The 21,525-nt window shown below is 40.7% G+C and overlaps 1 protein-coding gene across 4 annotated transcripts in view; it reads left to right on the plus strand.

Moving 5' to 3' along the window:
• gria4a (glutamate receptor, ionotropic, AMPA 4a) overlaps positions 1-21,525 on the plus strand; it is a 115,764-nt gene that overhangs the window by 55,557 nt on the left and 38,682 nt on the right. For all 4 annotated transcript variants that reach the window (XM_007904431.2, XM_007904432.2, XM_007904433.2 and 1 more), the window contains exons 7-9: positions 10,308-10,475; positions 11,698-11,802; positions 18,512-18,622. In XM_007904431.2, coding sequence (XP_007902622.1) covers positions 10,308-10,475; positions 11,698-11,802; positions 18,512-18,622 — 384 coding nt within the window. The remainder of the gene's footprint in view (positions 1-10,307; positions 10,476-11,697; positions 11,803-18,511; positions 18,623-21,525) is intronic.

A 21,525-nucleotide genomic window follows, 5' to 3' on the forward strand; every position in this document is an offset into this window, starting at 1 on the left:
CAAAGTTTCAGTCAATTTGACAAGACCCTTCATGTTCAAAGCCTTTTATTGCGATTGACCAAGTTGCAGTTTTAGCTGGCTAACCTCCAATAGCACCCCAATGCATACTCTGGGGTACCCTAAGTCTCAGCTCTTGCCAAAGTGTACTTAAACAGTTGGCAAGCTTCCCACTGCTTGTCGAGCTCGGACCACTCTACCTGGCACTCTACCTGTTGGGGCTCTAACCTGCAGGATTAATAGGAGTTGAGTGGGAAGAAATCCAGCTGCTAGAATTTCCAGTGAGCTCAGTTGGCTGGTCTGTCATCAACGGGGCTTTGGAGAACCGTGATCCCACTTGCCTCAAGAACTGGACTACTGAGAAGGTTTCCTCGATTCCTACATTCCATTACCAGCGTACGACTTTCCAAAATTGAATGTCCAGTCAATCTGTACTATTTTGGGAACCTCAAGCTCGTCAATTGTGGAGTGGGCCTGACCAAAGCCAAGTACCAAGCTTCCTGCTCACTTCTCAGACATGGTGGAGTCCTGCAGTGTATTGGCTAGAGTGCTCATTTCGCAATGAGAGAACCCAGGTTCGATTCCCGAGCAGGGCAAAACTTCAGGCACGTCTCCTTACTCCACATGACTCTGTTTACCTAGCAGTAGTGGGAACCCCGGTGTTAGTTAATTGGTGGATTGCTTTCCGGGGGTAATAATCCCTTCAAAAAATAATAATTTGGTCAGTTAATCCATGACTGTTTGTGTAGTACAGGGCTGGATAACATCTATTTGAGCCAGAGCACCCTCCAATGCTACAATTTAAAATGCCTCCATTGTCACCAATGAAAATCCTCTGTGTCATACATGAACATGGCTAATATGGTTTCATTAAAATTGACCTGCAATGCCTTTTTTTAAACTCTTTAACTCTTTTTCTCTGTGGAGATCAAGTTCTGTGTGTTGGTCTTGAGTAGTGTCTACACTCTACAGCATTTCTCTGGGGTACTGCATGTTATCGGAAAGATCTGCAACTGCAGCCACACTTATGTAAAGTAATTATTCATATATTAAGTTCGATAGAAACCAGGGTAACTTGTTCATTGAAGAAGTGCCAGCATGCATTGCAGGGGTCAAAATTCCTATTGGGACTGTAGAAACAGCTCAGAATCATTCAGGTTGAGAAGAGCAAACTTGGGAATAGAATTGCATAACATTAGTTACAGATCAAATCTGCTATAATTCAAATAACTATGAGGCTCCAGTCTCCGCTTGCTTAGCACAGTATGAAATACTAGATCCCATATCCTGGCTTTTTTCCCCCCCATCTTCGTCAACTTTATTCTCTCGTAACCATGTGTCCAGGATATTTTTGTTGCTGTCCCAACAACTGGCAGCAACAGAGAATCCCACACTCTTACCACTCTCTTTGTGAAAATCTCCATTCTGCACCTACTCAAGCCAAGTGTCTCAAAGCGCTTCACAGAGTTTGCTCTGTATTTGAAGCATCAAGAAAGTGATAGAACTATGGCCAACAATCCCTCAGATAAAATTCACCTTTTATTTCAGGGCTTTTGTGAGATGTTGCTTTGTCAAATTAGCTGTCGGGTTCGCCTATAGAATACACAGTCACTACATTTCATAGTAAATCTTATGAAGCACTTTGAGACATCCTGCCAATGTAAAAGGCGATAGGTAGGAGTCCCGTAATGTAGTGGTTAACGCACTCCTCGCAACTGAGAGGATCCAGTTCTGATTCCTGGGTGGGGCAAAACCTTAGGCAAATTTCATTACTCCACACGCACCTGCTTACCTAGCAATAAGTAGGAATCCATTTGTTAGTCGATTGAGGCATCGCTTCGGGATAATAATCCCTCCAAAAAAATAAAATGTGGTCACTCAATCCACGACTGTTTGTGGGACACTCCTGTGGGGTGTTTAGCCCACAAAATACAAAGTCAATCCACTTTACAATATATTCTTTGCATGCTTTGAAACATCTCAATGATATGATAAAGCACTATATCAAATGAAAAGATTATTATTATATCAAAAGCAGGGATTATTACTATTTAAGTTTGCACAGTGAAACAAAACAGCGAGAGTTTCAGAAAGTGTCTTGAATTTATCAATGATTTAAATCTTGTTGAGTTTTGTTTGACTGGTTAGGAAGTTGAATTTGCAAAATTGTGTTGCCTCTTTTATTTCTGCTTCACAACTGACTGTTATGTAGGCTGGACATTGACCCGAACTCGTGGGTCTTTATAATGAGAACTCTTTAACAAAGGCCACAAACTCAAGCTCAGTAAAAGAAAGGTGAACAACCTCTTAGAGAAACAAGTTTCTACAAATAAATTGGTTGTTCACGTAATAACAATCCTTGCATTTGATGGTTGTTTGTGGGATATTAGATGCAAATTGACTACTTGCATTCTCCTACAAATACACAATCATTTCATTCGACAGGAATTAACTGGGAAGCGCAGTGATACACTTCAGCATTATGGGTGCAATTTCAAATACAAAATGGAAAGATTATCATTGAATTGCTTTAGACTTTACAGAGAGTAGTAAATAAGTATGATTGAATACCCAAGGAAGGAGTGGATGCAGATTGTACTAGAAAATTCAAGAGGGAATCAGCTTTTTGACAAAGAAATGGGTTGAGAGATGTGACAGGAAGGGAGGCTAACATAGGATCATATTTCACTTTGGAATTGACGAGAGTGACTGCAGTGTTCTTTTCCAGTCCTGTATGCCTACAAAATACGCAGTCACTACACTTCACATTAAATTGTGTGAAGCACTTTGATACATCCTACCAATGTGAATTGCGCTATATCAAATGCAGAGGTTATTACTATTTAAGTTTGCACAGTGAAACAAAATGGCGAAATATTTTGCTACTGTTATATTACTATTGAAAACAAAGAATCTAAGTTCAATGCAAATACACATCTGCCTTTAATTCATACATATTTGTAAGAATCTGATTTTATTCCCAAGCCCCAGCTCCTGTTTTTTGAAGTACCTGTATCTTCAGTATATCCTGTCAATATAGTTTCCCAATGACTTTGTAACAACACATTCTATTCCACTTGTGGTTCGCTGTTAAGCACATAACAGACAGTAGAATAAAGCTTTGCTCTCTGTACCTCAATTTGACCCCACTGCTTCAGTACAATAAGGTTTCAACTCCATTTCATCGCAGAAGCTTCATTTTTAGTTTCTACTTTTGTGTTCAATACCTTTATTCCCATTCCCACCCCCACACGCTGAATGCTCCAATAAAGCCCACATCAATCAAAGACTTAAATTTTGCACATGCTAAAGAAACAGCATTTTCTGAACTGTCCTCTTATATTCAGCTGGCTGTACTTCACTGTTTCATCAACTGTATTGTGTTGTTCCTGCTTCTTACACTAAATACATCCAATCATCCCACTATTCTGTTTCCAATTTGATCCTATTCTGCTTCAGAGGCATCAGGGCTGGTTGGCAGCTGCAATTGGGTCCAAATGATATGGATCATTAGTCTCATGTAATGCACTATCATCTTCCAATTCCAACCGTCCAGCTCACGTGACATGCCTTTGCCCTTGAGTAAAGATTCTTCAATGTTACAGATTGCTTCAGTGCGGCTGGTATTTTGACTCAGATCCCCGTTGCTGCCATCGCCGAACTGGTGATGAGAAACATCAGCTTCACACAGAGTCCCAGGAATTGTGCACATTACATTATGTTACAAAAGCATTTGGAGGAAATGGACAATGGAAGAAATTGCAGTGTGGGAATGGAACGTACTTGTGAATTTCCAGCACTTGTTTACAGGCAGCTGCAGGATACTCAAAAAACTGAAATAGTTTTGTGAGCTAAGGGTGAAATTGGTTTTGAAAATAATGAATTGGAGGTAACCCACCAATTTCCAGCCTGAGGTTTCAAAATAAAACCTTTACACGTTTTTTTGTCACAGAATCTGAAACCTTCTGGTATTTTTTTAAAATGAATACACATCAGGGTCATAAATTCATCAAACCTTTTGCACACACCTTCAGCATACACTGGATAGCTTCCCCCAAAGGCTTAGTGGGTAAAAGCATTAACCATGAGTGCAAAACCATGGAAGATACAAGCTTGACTGCTGCCCTGAGTTAGCTGATTCGGATCTGGTTGTAGAAAATGAAACAAAGTACCTGTTCCTGGTTCCTACTTTAGGACTTTGAACCTGTATAGTCTCTGCTGACACTGCAATGCTGTGCTGAGGGTGTGCTGCATTATTGGAGGCACCATCCTTCAGATGAGATGTTTTAAACGAGGCTTAGTTGATCTGCCCTTCAGGTTGATATTAAAGATCTCATGTTCAAAAAGTGAAGAGAGTTTCTGGTCAACAACCTCTCAAATAAAAATTAGGCACTCATTTCATGGCTGTTTGTGGTTCATTGCTGTGGGCAAATTGGTTGCCGTGTTCACCCTAGAAAAAAAGTACAATCACTATACTTTACAGTATATACTGTGGAGCATTTTGATATATTTCCCTACGTGAAAAGCGCTATATCAAATGTCAGGTCTCACAAATGAATATTAGCCACTTGGGCAAGGTTCCAGGAACCTGTGCAACTGTACACCCAGCTTCATGGATTTTTGCATTAAGTACGTTGTCAGGAGTGTCCAATTCCGGCATATATGTGTAATTCCTAATCAATACTTTACAAATTGATAAATTTAAAAGATGTAAGCCCTGCTATGGAACAGTTTCACTCATGCTAAGCTGTATGAGTAAGCACAACTTTCATTAGTGTGATAGACTCCTGTGTCACAACACTTAGCAAAGTGGAGAAGTGGGAACAGCCTGGCTCACTTTCACCTCTGAGTTGGGACTTTAAACTCACATAGTCTTGGCTGATACTCCAATGCAGTGCTTGTGATGTGCTGCATTGTTAGGAGATCCTATTTAGATAAGATGTTAAATGGATATCTTGTCTGACTGTTCAGGTGGTTAAAGTTCCCATGGCACATTTGAAAAGTTTATAAACTCGATGAGCCAAATGTTCACCTTCTGCTCTGTAGATTTCTATATTCTCCCAGTGTCCTAGCCAATAATTCTCCAGATTAACTTGGTCTGTTTATGGGATTTTACTGTACAATTTGGCTGCCACATTTATCTACAAAATACAGTTAGTCTTCTTTACAGTAAAATCCTGTGAAGCGCTTTGAGAAGTCCTCCTGATGTGAAAAGTGCGGTATTGAATGTAAAGATTCTAATTATTATAAAATGTACATGTCCTCCAGTGAGAGAAGCAGGTGGCAGTGAATACCAAGGGGAAAGATGTGAATGAAGATAATAGGGTGAAGTTTGTAGTGTTTTGTACCAAGTTCCTTGGGTTAATTAACCACAACCTTTATGAGCGTTGAACACTGTACCTACTCATTGAAGAATAGCCTCCCAGTCACGAGTACCTAATTTGGGGGAGAGATTTTCATCCAGAACAATGAGCTCAGGCTCAGTGTAACCATTCAAAATAGAAATGAATAGTTTCCTAGGGCAGCTGGACTAGAGGATATAGCTTTGCCGCCAAGGCAAGAGAGAGATGAAAGAGTCTGAGAAGCTCCCTGTATATAAGCCTACTTGACAGAGTACAATCGATGATCTGAATGCTCTTTTTAGCTCCTGTGTTCTTATGAAACACGGAGCCTATTTTCTGTCAATCTTTCAGTCTTTGTTCACTGATAAATAACTGTTCACTTATCCAGTAAAAACTTTACAGGGATTGGCTGCACTATAGTGCAGAACTCAGATTTTTTTCAACCTTTTATCTATAAAGGAAAATGTTTCCTAATGTACAAAGGAAAATGGTGCTACAGTTAGAATGAAAGAAGCACAAGAGCTTACTTTTAAAGGGTATTCAACAACCACCTCCATTAATACAGGTTTTTTCACATAAAATAGTCTCAAAGCACTTGATGGACACAGAGTGGGAAATAAGAGATTTAAAAATGTTGATCAAATGTACAGAGAGATATCTGATCGGAGGTTTTTGAAGACATGGAGAGAGATAGCAAAGTGAAGCGGTTTTGGAAGAGAGCTCCAGAGGACAGGGGCTTGGCCAAAAATAATGAAGCAAAGGAGGTTTGGAGGTTGCAATGAACCAGTGATGAGAGTACATTGTTGCCAGACATGAAAGGCACTATACAAGTGTAACTTGTTGTTATTGTTGATCACAAGATCAGTTAAGATGCTGTTGGGCCATGTGATCTCATCATTCTAGATGCTCGCCCTACCGCCTTCCTATCACAATTTTCTTTTTGGTCAGCCAGGTGTCTGATACATCCTCATCACACAAACCCTTCGTCATGCTTAAGAGTATCTAAACCAAACTGAGAGTTCCATGTTTCCAACACATGGAAATTCTACAACTATTTATTGGAATGGAATGCACACACTCTCTCCATGGAGGGACACATCCTGCTTACCTAACTCCAGAAAGTATTAACAACAACAACATTACATTTGTAAAGCACCTTTCACGTCGGGAGGACCTCTCAAGGTGCTGTTAGGGACAGGTTGGCAACAGCCAAGGCATGGTGATCCCAGAATGTGTGTTGGGGTACTGCTAGAGTCTAACCAGCTAAACCCACATAGCTTGTCTTTGAGAGCACTGCCTGGCAAGCTTTCCTGCTGCTTGTCCAGGTAGAACCACCCTACTCATTAGGGCTTTGGCTTGCAGGGTTAACAAGAGCTGAGTGGGAAGACTCCCAGCCTCAGTGACTGGCCAGCCCTCCCAAGTCCTGCTGATGAGCCAGCCTGGCCTTCCCATCACAATAAGTCCTGTCTTCAATCATCTTTCCTGGTAACCAATCAGTAATTGCTCTCTTGGTAAAGAAATACTTACTGATATCTGTCCTGAAATTGCCATTTGCAATGTTATGCCTTCTCGTTCTACTGTCTTGTTGCATCTGAAAGTACCCTGGGTTTACTTTTCCAACCCCTTTAAGATTTTGTAAACGTCCACAAGGTCCCCTCTGAGTTATCTCCTTTCAATATTTAAGACTACCTTGTCTAATCGTTCAATGAAAAAGATGCTTGGCAAATTTTATTCCATGTGATAATAAATCCTTACATTTGAGATTGTGTTTTCAAGTCTGGAGGACGTCTCAGGATTTTACTGTAAAGTGAAGTGACCTGTGTATTTCTTTTTGTGGGCAATGATATATTGAAACATATCATTACATCACTGTGACAGATGACACATAGCTCTTATCTCTCCAAAAATATTTTGTGAGCACTTTTTTTTATGAAAACATCCAATTTTCAGCGAGAGTGGATTATCTATTTTTGTTACTGAGACAATTATTCCAGTGGCAAAAGTAAATGGTACAACAAAGGTTTAAAAGTCAGAGTCAGCGATCAAATAGAGTGCTTCTACCTCCAATTTGTAGCTGTTTCCTCTTTCCTCTAATAGAGCCACTCTGTTGAGCTGAAATTCTGCCTGGTATTGCGTGTTAATAGGAAGTTAACTGAGTGACAAAAGCTGACACTGTGTGTAAATCTGTGTCTTCTCGTTGTAGGATTATTTTGTGTATGTGTGATGCTGTGAGATCAGGCGTAAGGGCATCACTTCTGCCTCTGTTTAATGCCACAGTGATTTTCAGGTCTTGTCCCAGGTTGTTCGAAGTGACTGGGTTTAAAAACCACGTGGAGGCTTGTAGTTCAGTGGTTAGAGCACTTGCCTTACAAGCAAGAGACCTTGGGTTTGATTCCTGGGCAGGGCGAAACATTAGGCAAGTTTCCTTACTCCACACACCTCTGTTTATTTAGCAGTAAGTAGGAACCTGGTTGTTAGTTGATTGGCGGATTGCTTTTCAAGGGGTCATAATCTCTTCAAAATTAAAAAAAATACAGTATATGTAATAATAATTTGATCACTCAGTCCATGGGTATTTGTGGGACACTGCCATGAGCAATTGGCTGTTGCATTTTGCCCACAGAATATACAGTCAATTCACTTTATAGTATATTCTTGAAGTGCTTTGAGACCTTTCAAAGACGTGATAAGGCACTATATCAAATGCAAGGATTACTATTATTATTATCAGATGACTGGCTTGTTCTTATTTAAGGCTTTGCAGTAACAATACCTAAATACTTTGGTCCTTTGTAGCGTATACTAGTAATGAGAATGTTTCAGTTTTATTGCAGTGTAAAACCAAAGATCACTTTTTAATGATACCTATCAAAACCTTTTATATGCATCCAGGGCTTGAAGCATCAAAAATTTCAGCTAAATGACTATGGCTTATTACAAATCTATTGTGTTCAGTGAAGGGACCTGAGTGCAAGGTTAATGTATCGCAAGCAAGATTAAAAGCTTTCTTCCTTTTTCGCTGGGTGTGTGGTATATATGTGGAACAGACTTTCACCAAAGCAGTTAATATTGTGTAGGTTAATTCCTTCCAAAAAATTTCTGAATAAATATTTTATAAGGACAGGATTGAAGGATTACACAATAGAAGGACACAAATGGAAGATTAATATTTTAATGGAATTGACTGGTTCCTGTGTTACAGCAGACTCTAGATTTGTTACCTGATTAGTTACAGTCTAAATTGGTCACTTCGATCCACAGCTGTTTGTGGGACACTGCTGTGTGCAATTGGCTGGAGCAGGCAGGATGGTAGGGGGTTAGGAGGTTGCAGAGGTAGGGGGGAGCAAGACCATGGAGGGTTTTGAAGGTGAAGGCCAGGATCTTGAACTGTATCCTCTGTGTGAAGGGAAGCCAGTGGAGTCGGGCAAGGATGGGGGTGATAGGGTCATGGATCCTGATGTGGGAGAGGACACAGGCTGCAGCCTATGAAGGGAGGAGTTGGAGGCCGACAGCGAGGAGTTGCGTAGTCAAGTCTTGATGTAATGAAAGCATTTATGAGGGTTTCGGCGACTTGTGGTGTGAAACATTGGCGGAGCCGGTGATGTTGTGGAGGTGGGGGAAGGCAGAGCGGGTCATGGCACGGATATGGGGTAGAAAGGATAGTTGAGGGTCAAGCAAGATGACAAGATCCCAGACTGGCTTAGCAAGGTGGAGTGTGCGTCCATGGATGGTGATGCTGTCAGCGCCCGAGGTATGGAAGTGCTGACGGGAGCCAATCAGGAGAGCCTCGGTGTTGTTGATGTTCAACTGAACAAAGTTAGCTCTCATACAGGACTTGATGTCTGATAGACATTCTGTCAGGACAGCAGTGGTGCTGGAGTCAAAGGTGGAGGCAGAGAGGTAGAGTTGGGTGTCATCCGCATACATGTGGAAGTTGACCCTATGTCTGCGGATGATGTCACCAAGAGGGAGATAGTGAAGAGGAGGGGAACAAGAACAGAGCCCTGTATGTTTCTCCCACAAATATATAGTCAATTCACTTTACAGTATAAACAAAACACAAAGTACTGCAGATGCTGGAAATCTGAAACAAAAACAGACATCGCTGGACTGCTGTGTGTTCCCAGCAACTTCTGTTTTTGTTTCACTTACAGCATATCCTGTGAAGCGCTTTCAGACATCTAGAAGACGTGAAGAGTGCTATATCAAATGCAAGGATTAATATTATTTATTTTATTATATTCTGTCTTGTAAGACTTTGGAGCATTCACTACACCACTCTAGGGATTAGAGGAAGTTTCAAATAATTTATTTTTCGGAGGTTTTTCTGTGGTTAATCTCCTCCCTTGTCAGATTAGGTGAATTGGTTATATGATAGTGGAAAAATCGCTGACTTTTGAAGGAACTAGCTCAGTTTGTCAATAGGCCTTTCTCTCTTTCTTGTGTACTATGTAATGTGTGAAAAAAATAGGTAAAATGCTATCTGTATTTAATGATTTAGAACTATAGATATTTACAACACAAAAAAGTGATTTGGCCCATTGTGTCTGCACTTGCTCTGTGAAAAGCAGTCCATTCAGTCCCATTTACCTGCCCTTTCCCCATACACCTGCAGATTAGTCCTCTTTAGATATCTATATCTAGTTCCCCCTTGAAAGTTATTATGATTCTGCCTCAACCACTACATCCAGCAGAGAATTGCTAACAACTCTCTGTGTAAAAAAAGTCTCCTAATTTTGCACTCTTTGTCTCTTGCTAACTATCTACATTTGAAATACCTGAAAAGGAGCAAGCTACAAGGATATGGGGAAAGGGCAGGTAAATGGGATTGAAAGGATTGCTCTTGATGGAGCCGGCACAGACATGATGGGCCAAACGGCCTTTTTCTGTGCTGTTCGTTTCTGTTGTTCTATCTTAAATTGCTGCCCTCTGGTCGCTGAATATCATTCAAATACCCTTTGGTTTCAGTACACATCTGCACTGACATATGATGGAATACTTGTCATGGCTGAAGCCTTCCGCTACCTCCGAAGACAGCGGATTGACATTTCAAGAAAAGGCAATGCTGGAGATTGTCTCGCTAACCCTGCTGCTCCTTGGATCCAAGGTATTGACACAGAAAGAGCACTGAAACAGGTACTTACTTTATTTCCTTTACTACAGTGGAGTATAACCAGGGTCTAATATCATACTACATCAATTTTTGCTGGTTGGCTTGTTTTTAGCCGTGAGATTAGAACGTAAAGCACATAAGAATTTACAAGGTGAAAGAAGACCAAAGTCCATCTAGTTCGCCTTCCACCATCCTGGCAGTCATATGATATGTCGTGTCCCATGTAGTATCCCAAGATATTGTTTCCTAACAGAAATCTATCTGATTACTGTAGTAGAGCTCAGTTGTTAGAGCATTCTCCTTGCAAGCGAGAGATCTGGGTTCGATTCCCGGCAGGGCTAAATCTTGGGCAAGTTTCCTTATTCCACACGTCTGATAATAATCCCTTCAGAAAAAAAGAATAATAAAATTGGTCACTTCAATCCATGGCTGTTTGTGGGACACTGCTGTGCGCAATTACCTGCCGCGTTTCGCCCACAAATATACAGTCAATTCATTTTACATATATTATGTATATAATTTATTATTGAAAGAATCAACACTTTCTGTTTCCACCGTCTCCCTATGGAGCCTGTTCCATAGGTTTACAACTCACTCACTTAAGTAGTATTTCTGCAGATTTGTTCTGAATATGTTATGATTTAATGGCTACAAGTTTTGTCGTGAATTTTCCAATGTGATATTGGAAAACCAGAAATCACCAAAACCTGTGAGCAGTTACTGCATTTCAGATCCCTTTGTGGTACTTCTAAACTGCCGCAAATCCTCCCTTTTTTTGCAAGGTTTTTAAATTCCAAAGATCAAAGTTCCTCGTCCACCTGTTACTCTGTGGAATTTCTTGAATCTGGGAGAGCAAGGAAGCATCCCAGAGTGTGGGTTAACACTGTGCTGCATCCAGACAGCTGGGGGCTGGGATTGCTTCTGTGATTTTCCAATATCTGAGGTTTCTGGGTGGGGGGTGCGGGAGAAGGACAGCAAGTAGAAGTCAAGGGATAAAGGGAAGGTTAGAGGACAAGTTCTGAGATATTTCAAAGATTTTTTTAAAAAATCCCTCAAAGTACAGGTTTTACAGCAGGAATCTTTGCTTTATGTTGTGTTACAGTAATTAAGTAAGTGTTCGAATAAAATTTCTCCGCAGTCAGGATTTTGTGTTGCAGTGAATGAATTCTGCCAGTGGCGACTTAATACACTCATCTCTTCACTGCAAGTTATGGTTCATGGATCTTGCTGTGTGTTCTTCTCAAGGTGCGGATCCAGGGTTTAACGGGAAATGTTCAGTTTGACAACTACGGACGTCGGACAAACTTCACGATAGATGTACTTGAGCTGAAAAACACAGGCCACAGGAAGGTGAGTTACCAGGAACAGTGTGGAATAATCCGTGCCTTTAACAAATCTCTGCTTTGGGTCAAATGTTTTATGTGCTGACTCAGGTTTGCAATAAAAAAAATCAAGGGGAGGAGGCTTCCTGTTTACTTTCATCAGACAATATATAGGGAAAATATATATTTGAAAAGGTAAAAATTGCAGGGTTATGAGGTTTGAGCGGGGGATTTGGACTAGTTGGGAGCTCGTTCAAAGAGCTGACACAGGCACAAAGGGCCGAATTGCCGCCTCCTGTCCTATAAGATTCTATGTTTCTATGATTCTACAAGTACACATTTAGAGCAGCCAGTTATAGATGACCTTATTGCTGGTGAAAGTCAGAAATCAAGGTGTATGTTTACTCAGGTATAATTAGATGAGCATTTAAGTGGTCATCAAAACCAGCTGAACGTATCCAACAATTATATATTACGATTATGGACAAAATGTGTGAAATAACAAACAAGAGTTTTGAACAATATCATAAACCTTAGGAGGAAAGCCTGAGCCATTTAAGTAGTGAATTCCCCAAAGTTGGCTCCATAACTCACTTGATCTCAGCTGTATATAATATATGCAGAAACCAGATTTTCAAGTGTCTTGACAGTTTCTGTATGATTTAACAGGGGACATAACAGATTGGGCCAACAGCACTGAGCTATGAAATTCTATGACACATTGGGCAAATGATAGAAGAACTTATATTTCTATGGCGCATATAAAGTTGAAACTTCTCAAAGTGCTTTGCAGTAATTGCAGCATGTGTAGTAACTTTTTTGTAGGCAAACTCGGCAGACATTTTGCACACAGCAAAGATGCACAAACAGTCAGGAGATTGAAAACTCCCTTTCTCTTATCAAATTGTGCCATGGATCTTTAATTTCCACTAACATAGGCAAACGCAACATAGCTTTAACATGTTATCAGAAGATGGGCACTTCCAACAATGTAGCTCTCCACCAGTCTAGACAGTATTCTCAGTCTTGACAGTGAGCTCTCATATATTTCTACACCTGGAGTTTGAACCCACAGCTTTCTGAGTGGGGAGAGTGCCTTCAACTGAGATAAAATAATAGAACATTTTGTAATGTGAATAATACTGACAAATATTATGCAAGCAGGTTATATTATGTGGCTCATACAACCGTAGAAAATTACTGAAGAAGACCATTTGGATCATTGTGTCTGTGCCGGCTCCCTCAGGAGCAGTCCTTTCAGTCCTATTTACCTGCCCTTTCCTCATGCACCTAGAGCTGACTGTTTTAAGGTATTTGTAAATTCATCGAGATGCTATCCCGCATGAAGACACTATTAGATGCAAGCTGAGGTTGTTTTGTAGTTCGCTCTTGAAGACTAACATAGATTTTTGCCTTAACCACCCACAGGGCATTCCATATCCTAACCACTCTTGTGTGTGAAATGAAATTCTCCCAATCTCCCCATTTGTTTGTGTGGAGAAAACCACCAGACTCGATTGACCCAAATGGCCTGTTACTATGCTGAAACATTTTTTGATTCAAGTTTTGCAGGTTGATGCTATTGTGCGTTGTGGAGTTCTCTAGCTCAGTGGTTAGAGCACTCGCCTCGCAAGCGTGAGACCTGGGTTTGATTCCTAGCAGGGCAAAATGTTGGGCAAGTTTCCTTAATCCACACGCTTCTGTTTACCTAGCAATAAGTAGGAACCCGGTTGTAAGTCAATTGGCAGATCGCTTTTCTGGAGGTAATAATTCCTTTAAAAAAAATTGGTCACTTCAATCCACGACTGTTTGTGGGATACTGCTGTGTGCAATTGGCTGCTGCGTTTCGCCCACAAAATATACAGTCAATTCACTTCACAGTATATTCTGTGAAGCACTTTGAGACGTCTAGAAGACGTGACAAGGTACTATATCGAATGCAAGGATTATTATTATGAAGTACATTTCCTCTTGTAAGCATTTTTCATTACCTTGAAAGTCTCAGTAGCACATTATAACATGTTTAGTTAAGTGTCTATCTATTTCCTCAGTTGTTTATTGCAGTTTATTGCTATTCCAAAAAAAAGACATTCAGATTAACAAGGTCAATTTCAGTGGATCTAATGAATTAGTTATGAATTGCTTGCAGTGTTTTGTCAGTTTGTCCCTAAGTGCTGCAGATCCACTCGTGTGATTTGAGCTGTTTTTTGAGCTAATTATAAACACGCCTGTTTGCTGACAATCAAATTATGACATTACATTGTCCTACAATAGAGTTTCACCTCAGGTGGTTTTCCCTTGGGTATGTGTTTAATATGCAGTCACTCTCTCTGATCAAGACAATTGTCTGGCACTGCTCAAAGCTCATTCTAGTCAACTGCGGCAGAAAGCATTCTGAAGAAAGCAAGATATGTTATGATTAGAAGAACTATGTTAAAGCTAAGGTACATCAGCCTGACAACATCTCAAGCTCATCATTTAGCTCTAATGGACTGAGCCTGTGAGCCCACATCTGCAGGGGTCTATGAATGGCACATATGGGTCCAAATCTGGACCCGCAGTGCTTTTTCTATTCAACTCCTAATGATTTGAGCATGATTCTATGCTGTTCTTCCATTTGCACATTTTGATTACTATACCAAGCCTCCAGTACTTGACACTACTACTGGAATCGAAGACTGTGCTGTACAGGATTTAATAGACACCGCCATAAGCATCAACCTTTCAGTTGCTCTAATCATATGTTTGACGACTCTTCCTGAATATGCAGTACTGGGTCCCACAAGCTATGCATCCTTATGGATAGGGCAGAATAACCCCCAATATGACAACCCAGTGAACTATAAAATAACAGATTTATCATAAACAGGAGAAATCAAATGTCATATTCACAAAATGAACGATTAAGGTATAACTAACCAGTATAACTAACCAGTGGAACACTACATTTATCCACTGTTCACTTTACTTTCAATTTATACCACAAAAAAAGGCAGGAGTTTATCTATTATTTAACCCTGAGACTGCCTTGGTTTGTTACTAGGTTTTTGAACGTCAACGTGATTTATTGTCTCTGCCTGTCACAGTTGGCAGCAGTCTCACTTCTGAGTTAAAAAGTTGTGGATTCAAGCAGTGCTGGAGTTGTGCTGCACTATCGGAGGTACCAACCTTCCGTTGAGAGGTACAATCTGCTTGTTCAGGTGGATGTTAAAGTTCCCTGGCACTTTTCAAAAAAAAAAGGGAGTTCTTCTCAGTATCTTGGCTCAAAATCTCCCCGCTGTTTGAAAAACAGCGCTGTGCGTGAATTGGCTGCTGAGTTTGCCAGAAAATTCTGCACAGTGCTATGAGCTGTTTTGATGTGATAAGGTGCTGCATCAAATGCAAGGAGTATTATTATTTAACCCTTTAGGGTATTTAAGAGTGATTTGGTTCTGCCTGTGTTACCTTGAGGTTTCGGGTTGGAGCCAAGGTCAATAGGCGGACTTTCGTCCTGAGGTGCAGCTTCTGTTTCAAGGCAATATTTACACTGTTTTCCCAACAAGCACTTTTTCAATTGTGATGTGAAGCTTCTATCAAGAAAATTCATTAAATAATAGGCTACATCTTAATGATATTGTCGGTCTGACTCAGCAGCAAGCGCTCTGAGATAGTAGAAGTTTGAGCCACACGTTGGGATTTTAACTCCTGTAGTCTAGGTGGACACTAGGGTTCCATTGTTGGAGGTACCGTCCTTCAGATGAGACTTTAAACCAATGTCCACAATGTATTCAAATATTGCTGTGCTCAAATTAGCTACCGCTTTCATTTACAAAAAGCACAGTCACTGCACTTTAAATCCCATGAAGCACTTTGAGAACCTTATATACGTTGGATGGGATGTTATTAGGATTTGTATGTACAAATCCCCCCAAAATACACAATCACTACACTTAACAAGATATCCTTTGAAGTGTTTCGAAATGTCTCAACGATGTGATGATGAAATAATAATAATAATAATCCTTGCATTTGATATAGTGCTTTTTACGTCTTTTAGACATCTCAAAGCGCTTCACAGAATATACTGTAAAGTGAATTGATTGTATATTTGTGGGCAAAATACGGCAGCCAATTGCGCACAGCAGTGTCCCACAAACAGTCGTGGTTTGAAGTGACCAATCTATTGGTAAGGCATTATATCAAATGCAAGGATTATTATTATTTCAGAGATAATCAAGAACAACATGCATTTAGATAATGCCTTTCATGTAGATTAAAGTATTTTAGAGACTGTGCCACATACCAAGCAGTGAGGAGCCAGGAGGAAGGTGACCTAAAGCTTTGGGCAGGCTTTTAAGCACAGATAGAGAGGACGTGAGGTAGTGTACTACTGAGAATTTCAAAGAGACAAATAAAAACAGAAATTTTAAGTGCTCCAAAACGCTACCCTCTGCAAAGGGCACTATGTAAGTTGTTGTTGAATGATGGAAATATGGAGATGGATATTGTTTCTTGAATGTTGCTGGGCTATTTTTGATGTTCAGGAAGTATCTATGCAGAAGTTCTCTGAGGAGAATAATTGGGTAGTGTATAGTACACGAGAGAATAGTAACTTGTGAAGCAGAAAGCCTCAAAGAACTGAATTAACTTTTACATAAGTTTCATTATGTAAACCCTGGAGACCTGATTATTTATAAACTAGGTGTATTTTGTGATGGCCAGTGGATTGTTAAGCGTGTGAGATACAAAATGCCTTGTTTTTCCTTCAATTTCACATCCTCTGCACATTTTACCTTTAGGTTATAATAAGAATAATCATTGCATATGATATATCATGTCATTGAGAAGTCTCATTGAGACAAAATTCTAGTGTCCCTATGTTATACCATGTCACATTCTCATTTTGTGCTTTACTATTTGTATAGATTGTGTTTGACTGTTTATACAATGCTACAATGCTGAGAGAGAATATCAACCCATTCTTGAACTGCTTTACAAAGAATGCAGATTGCAGCTGTCAGCCCTTTATCGGGGTGCACTGTCAGCCATTTAGCACAAGCCCCAGCACTGCAGGTGTAGCCTCACATTCAATAACACCATCTGAGTCACTCACTGTCTGTACTCTCCAGCTGATTAGTACTTCCACTGACTTGTTTGTTTTACATAGAATTGCACAGCCCGTACTTCACCATAACAGCTACAATCAGCTCACCTAGCCAATGCTGGTATTTATACAGGGTGACCAAAAAGTCATGATAACTACCCTATTATCTAAAAAAAATCATAATTTCTTTAAGACTTCCTAGACATTGTAATAGTATCATGCCTTTTTGGTCACCCTGTATATATTCCACATAAGCCTCCACCCATCCCAATCTCCTTTCACAGTCACCCCTTTCATACGCCCATATTTCCTTCTCTTTCAAGAATTCACTGAGTTTCCTCTTAAATGTTTGTTCTAGTAAGTTGAATTCCAAATACAAGATGAACTATAGTGACACAACTATTTTAACCTTGTTAAGCAATAAAAAATAAATAATCCTTGTATTTGACGTACCTCATTTCGTATTGAGAGGATATCTCAAAGTTCTTCACAGGATATACCGTGAAGTGTAATTAGTATTTGTAGATGAACCTAACAGTCAATTTGTACACAGCAGTGTCCCACCACAAACATCCATGAAGTGAATGACCAATTCTATTTGGGGAATTGTTGAATAGGACAATGGTGGAAACTCCCTTCTCTTTTTGAATGGAATCTTTAACGTCCAGCTGATCAAGGCACATATGGACCTCGATTAACATCTCATCCAAACAACGGCACCTCCAATAGTGCAGCACTCCCTCAGCAATGCACTGAAATATCAGCCGAGACGATGTGAGTTTAAAGGTCAAGCTTGAATGAGCAACCTTCTGACTATGACTCGAGAGTGCTACCAATTGAGTCAGGCCGACAACTTATTCTGGATCTGTTTAACTCATTCAAGATGCAGATTGTCTCAATCTTGTAGTAAAACCTGCATCTTGAGGGCCATTCTCTGTTATACCAGGTAAAATTATATAATTGCCATAAGATATAAACAGATAGGCATTGATTCTTATACAATTGGCTTTGTGCCCTTTGACGATGGAAGGGAAACACAGCCGGGATTCATGTTTCTGTTCACAACTCTGTACCATTGTGCAAAGTGCACGTGCTTAGAGGTCATGGTCCCTACAGTGAAATAGCGTAACACTCAGAGAGCAAAAGTTCACTGTATGTCACAAAGCATTCCTTATATTAATTAATAATAATAATCCTTGCATTTGATATAGCGCCTTATCAAGTCGTTAAGATATCTCATATAGTGTTAAGTGTAGTGACAGCCAATTGCGCACAGCAGTGTCCCACAAACAGTCGTGGATTGAAATGACCAATTTATTATTGTTTTTTTTTGAGGGATTATTATCAGGCATGTGGAGAAAGAAAACTTGCCCAAGGTTTCACCCTGCTGGGAATCGAACCGAAGTCTCTCGCTTGCAAAGCGAGTGCTCTAATCACTGAGCTACAGGACTCCACTTAAATATCCCAGATTTCACATGTACTATTTTGCCCTTGCATATGATATTGCTGGGAAGTGTCGTGCTTGCTCTCTCTTTGTTTAGCAGAGTCTCTTCAGCTCAGAAGCCGTGGACACTGTATAGCAGCAGAGCACCTCATTCACTACATTGCAAGGAAAAAAAACTATTGTGCTAAGTAGCTGCTTTCTAATTCACAGATTGGCTACTGGAATGATGTGGACAAGCTAGTGCTGATTCAGAACGAGATGTTGTTCCCGAATGATTCTTCTGCCTTGGAAAATAGAACAGTGTATGTCACCACAATTCTGGTAAGTAGGTCTCTCGTGGTTAACTGACCAGATAATGTGTGCTTTTCCTTTCAGTTTCCATTATTCTATAGATTATGGGAGTGTTCATAGGCATTTCCGGAGGTGCGGGAGGTGGGTAGTGGAGGAGGAATTTTGTCTACTTTGGATGGATTTTCCATTATAACGTCACACATACAAAATCAGGTCTATTTACCGACAAGCGAAGAATCACCTATTGTATTTTATTTCTTCTCCAACTAAGGTAACAGTTCTATGCGCTGCCACTTTCTGTATACAGGGTCAGATTGCACATAGACTGTGCTGTGGCCCAGACAGCCTGCAGAACGGTGGCCATTTAAAACCTTAGTTTTTTTAACTTGCATATTTGTCTTTGGTAGATTGTTGGCAGTTGAATTGCAGGGTTAGAGAGTTTACCACAGCAGATCCATAGCAAGAGCATACAGCACCTGTACCTCATTCTACTATCGTTACATGGGATTTACATTAGTGCCTGAAATGGAGAAAAGCTGCTCTCAGGCCCTGTTTGATGTGTTTGATTATCTTAAACATGGAGAAGTGCATTTGCCTCGGCCTTGATGGTGGATCACTGTAATTGCTGTTATTGTGCAAATGGAGAGGAAAAGAAGCTTCGGGATCAAAGGTCCAGATTCTTTGTTTGAAATTGACATTCTAGCCAATTTGGAAAGTGTGAAACTCAACAGAATGATTTTAATTAAAGAAGAACAGCCTCAGAAGCATTCCAGGAAAGAGACAGTGGTATTATCCTGGCTCAGTTGGTAGCACTCTTGTGCTTGGATCAGAAGGATGTGGGTTCAAGCCCCACATGAGTACTTTGAGATGAAAGTTTATGCAGATACCTCAATACAGTGCTGTAGGAATTATGCATTGTCAGAAATGCCAGCCTTTGGATAAAATATTTAAATCAAGGTCCTATTTACCTGATCAGGTGGTTGTTGAAGATACCATAGCACTGTTCAAAAGGAAAGACATTTCTCCCTGTGACCTGACCAACAATCCCCCAGATAAAATTTGTAATTCAATTCATGGCTATCTGTGGAGTAAGGCCATGTGTAAATTGGCTGCTACATTCACCTACAAATACAGTCAGAACACTTTTCAGGAAACGCTGTGATTTTGATGTGATAAGATTCTCTATCTTATGTCAAATGCAAGGAATATCATTATTATTACAATTCAAGTGATGTTACCAGTCAGGCTAGGGATGTGAGTGTTTAGGAAGCCATTATCTACTGAAACCCATCCTTTCCGTTGTTTTGCAGATTTAAAACCAAGTTTTTTTTATTTCTCTACCTTCAATTTTCTCCCCTCCTATCCTGCAGGCACTGACACATCCTGGAGGTTTTGTCCATAGGCACTGATCATCTTCTGATACCTTGTCCAAGTGGACTTTCTTCATATGTGAGCGTGGACAGTGAATGTCAGCAGGTTTCTAACAAAGATCACTGAAGAGCGCTCAGGAGAGAGAACCCTGGCCGATGTTCCTCTCCCTATCCCTGGAAATGCTGAGGCCAGTTATAGCACCCTACTGCCACCAAGGCTGACAACAGCTAATGTGGCACAGACCTCAGGGATCAAACCTGGGACCTTCCTCATCCAAATGGAAGCCAAATTCATCAGACACAGTCTATCTAGTTTAGTTGCTGAAATGTTGAGGGGGACTTGATTCAATCAGGTACTGATTGATTTATTACCAAAATAAATTAGATAAAGAAACACTAATACAGAGAAGAATACATTAATATATGGCATAGACCACTATTTCTGGCAAACAACAACATCATTTGTATAGTGCCTTTCACATCAGGAGAACATCCCAAGGCCCTGGATAGTCAGTGTTTCGGACACGAGCTAGGAATCGGGATTGGGAAGGGTGGGGGGTAAGGGGTGAAGCAGGGTGATCGAAAGCACAGTCGAAGAGGAGGGTCTTGAGATAGGTCTTGAAGGAGGCAAGAAAGGGGGTGAGAAGGAGGGCCTGCGGGATGGAGTTCCAGAGGGTAGAGTGGCAGAAGGCCCGCCCGCCCAATTGTGGGGCAGATGAGGCAGGGAACGTGAAGCAGACTGGAACCTGCTGAGCGGAGGGAGCGGGCAGGATGGTAGGGGGTTAGGTCGCAGAGGTAGTGGGAAGTAAGACCATGGAGCGCTTTGAATGTGAGGACCAGGATCTTGAATTGTATCCTCTGTGTGATGGGAAGCCAGTGGAGTCGGGCAAGGATGGGGGTGATAGGGTCCCGGAGACTGGTGTCGGAGAGGATATGGGCTGCAGAGTTCTGGATGATCTGAGGCCTATGGAAGGAGGAGTTTGCATAGTCAAGCCTGGATGTTATGAACACGTGTATGAGGGTTTCGGTGGCCTGTGGTGTGATACAGTGGCGGAGCTGGACGAAGTTGAGGAGGTGGGGGAAGCCAGAGCAGGTGATGGCACGGATGTGGGGTAGAAAGGATAGTTGAGGGTCAAACAAGATGTCAAGATTCCGGACTGGCTTAGCAAGGTGGAGTGTGCATCCATGGATGGTGAACTGGTGCCATCAAATTGCCAAAAAATATTTGGAAAAATATGAAATGTTTACCCATGAAGGGAATTTTAAAAAACATGGCTTTAGCAGTCATATAGGGTGTAACAAGGATACAGCGCAAGAGTGATGAATTACATACAATAAACAAATTGGCACAGGGCTGTGTCAGCTACATTTTAAAAGTCTTTAATGTCACCATTTCACTGTTATGCTGTTGTAAATTTGTTTAGTGAAGCCAATTATAATAGAATTTTTCCTACAGAAAGCATATCAGGCCTCAATAGGAGGAATTTATTAACAACCCATTTGCAAGTTACAGGTTCTGTTAATCATGTGCAACTGCATAGAGATGATGACTGTAAGTTCTGC

This window comes from Callorhinchus milii, unplaced genomic scaffold (assembly GCF_018977255.1).
Source record: "Callorhinchus milii isolate IMCB2004 unplaced genomic scaffold, IMCB_Cmil_1.0 Scaffold4, whole genome shotgun sequence".
In the NCBI taxonomy this organism is placed as follows: domain Eukaryota; kingdom Metazoa; phylum Chordata; class Chondrichthyes; order Chimaeriformes; family Callorhinchidae; genus Callorhinchus; species Callorhinchus milii.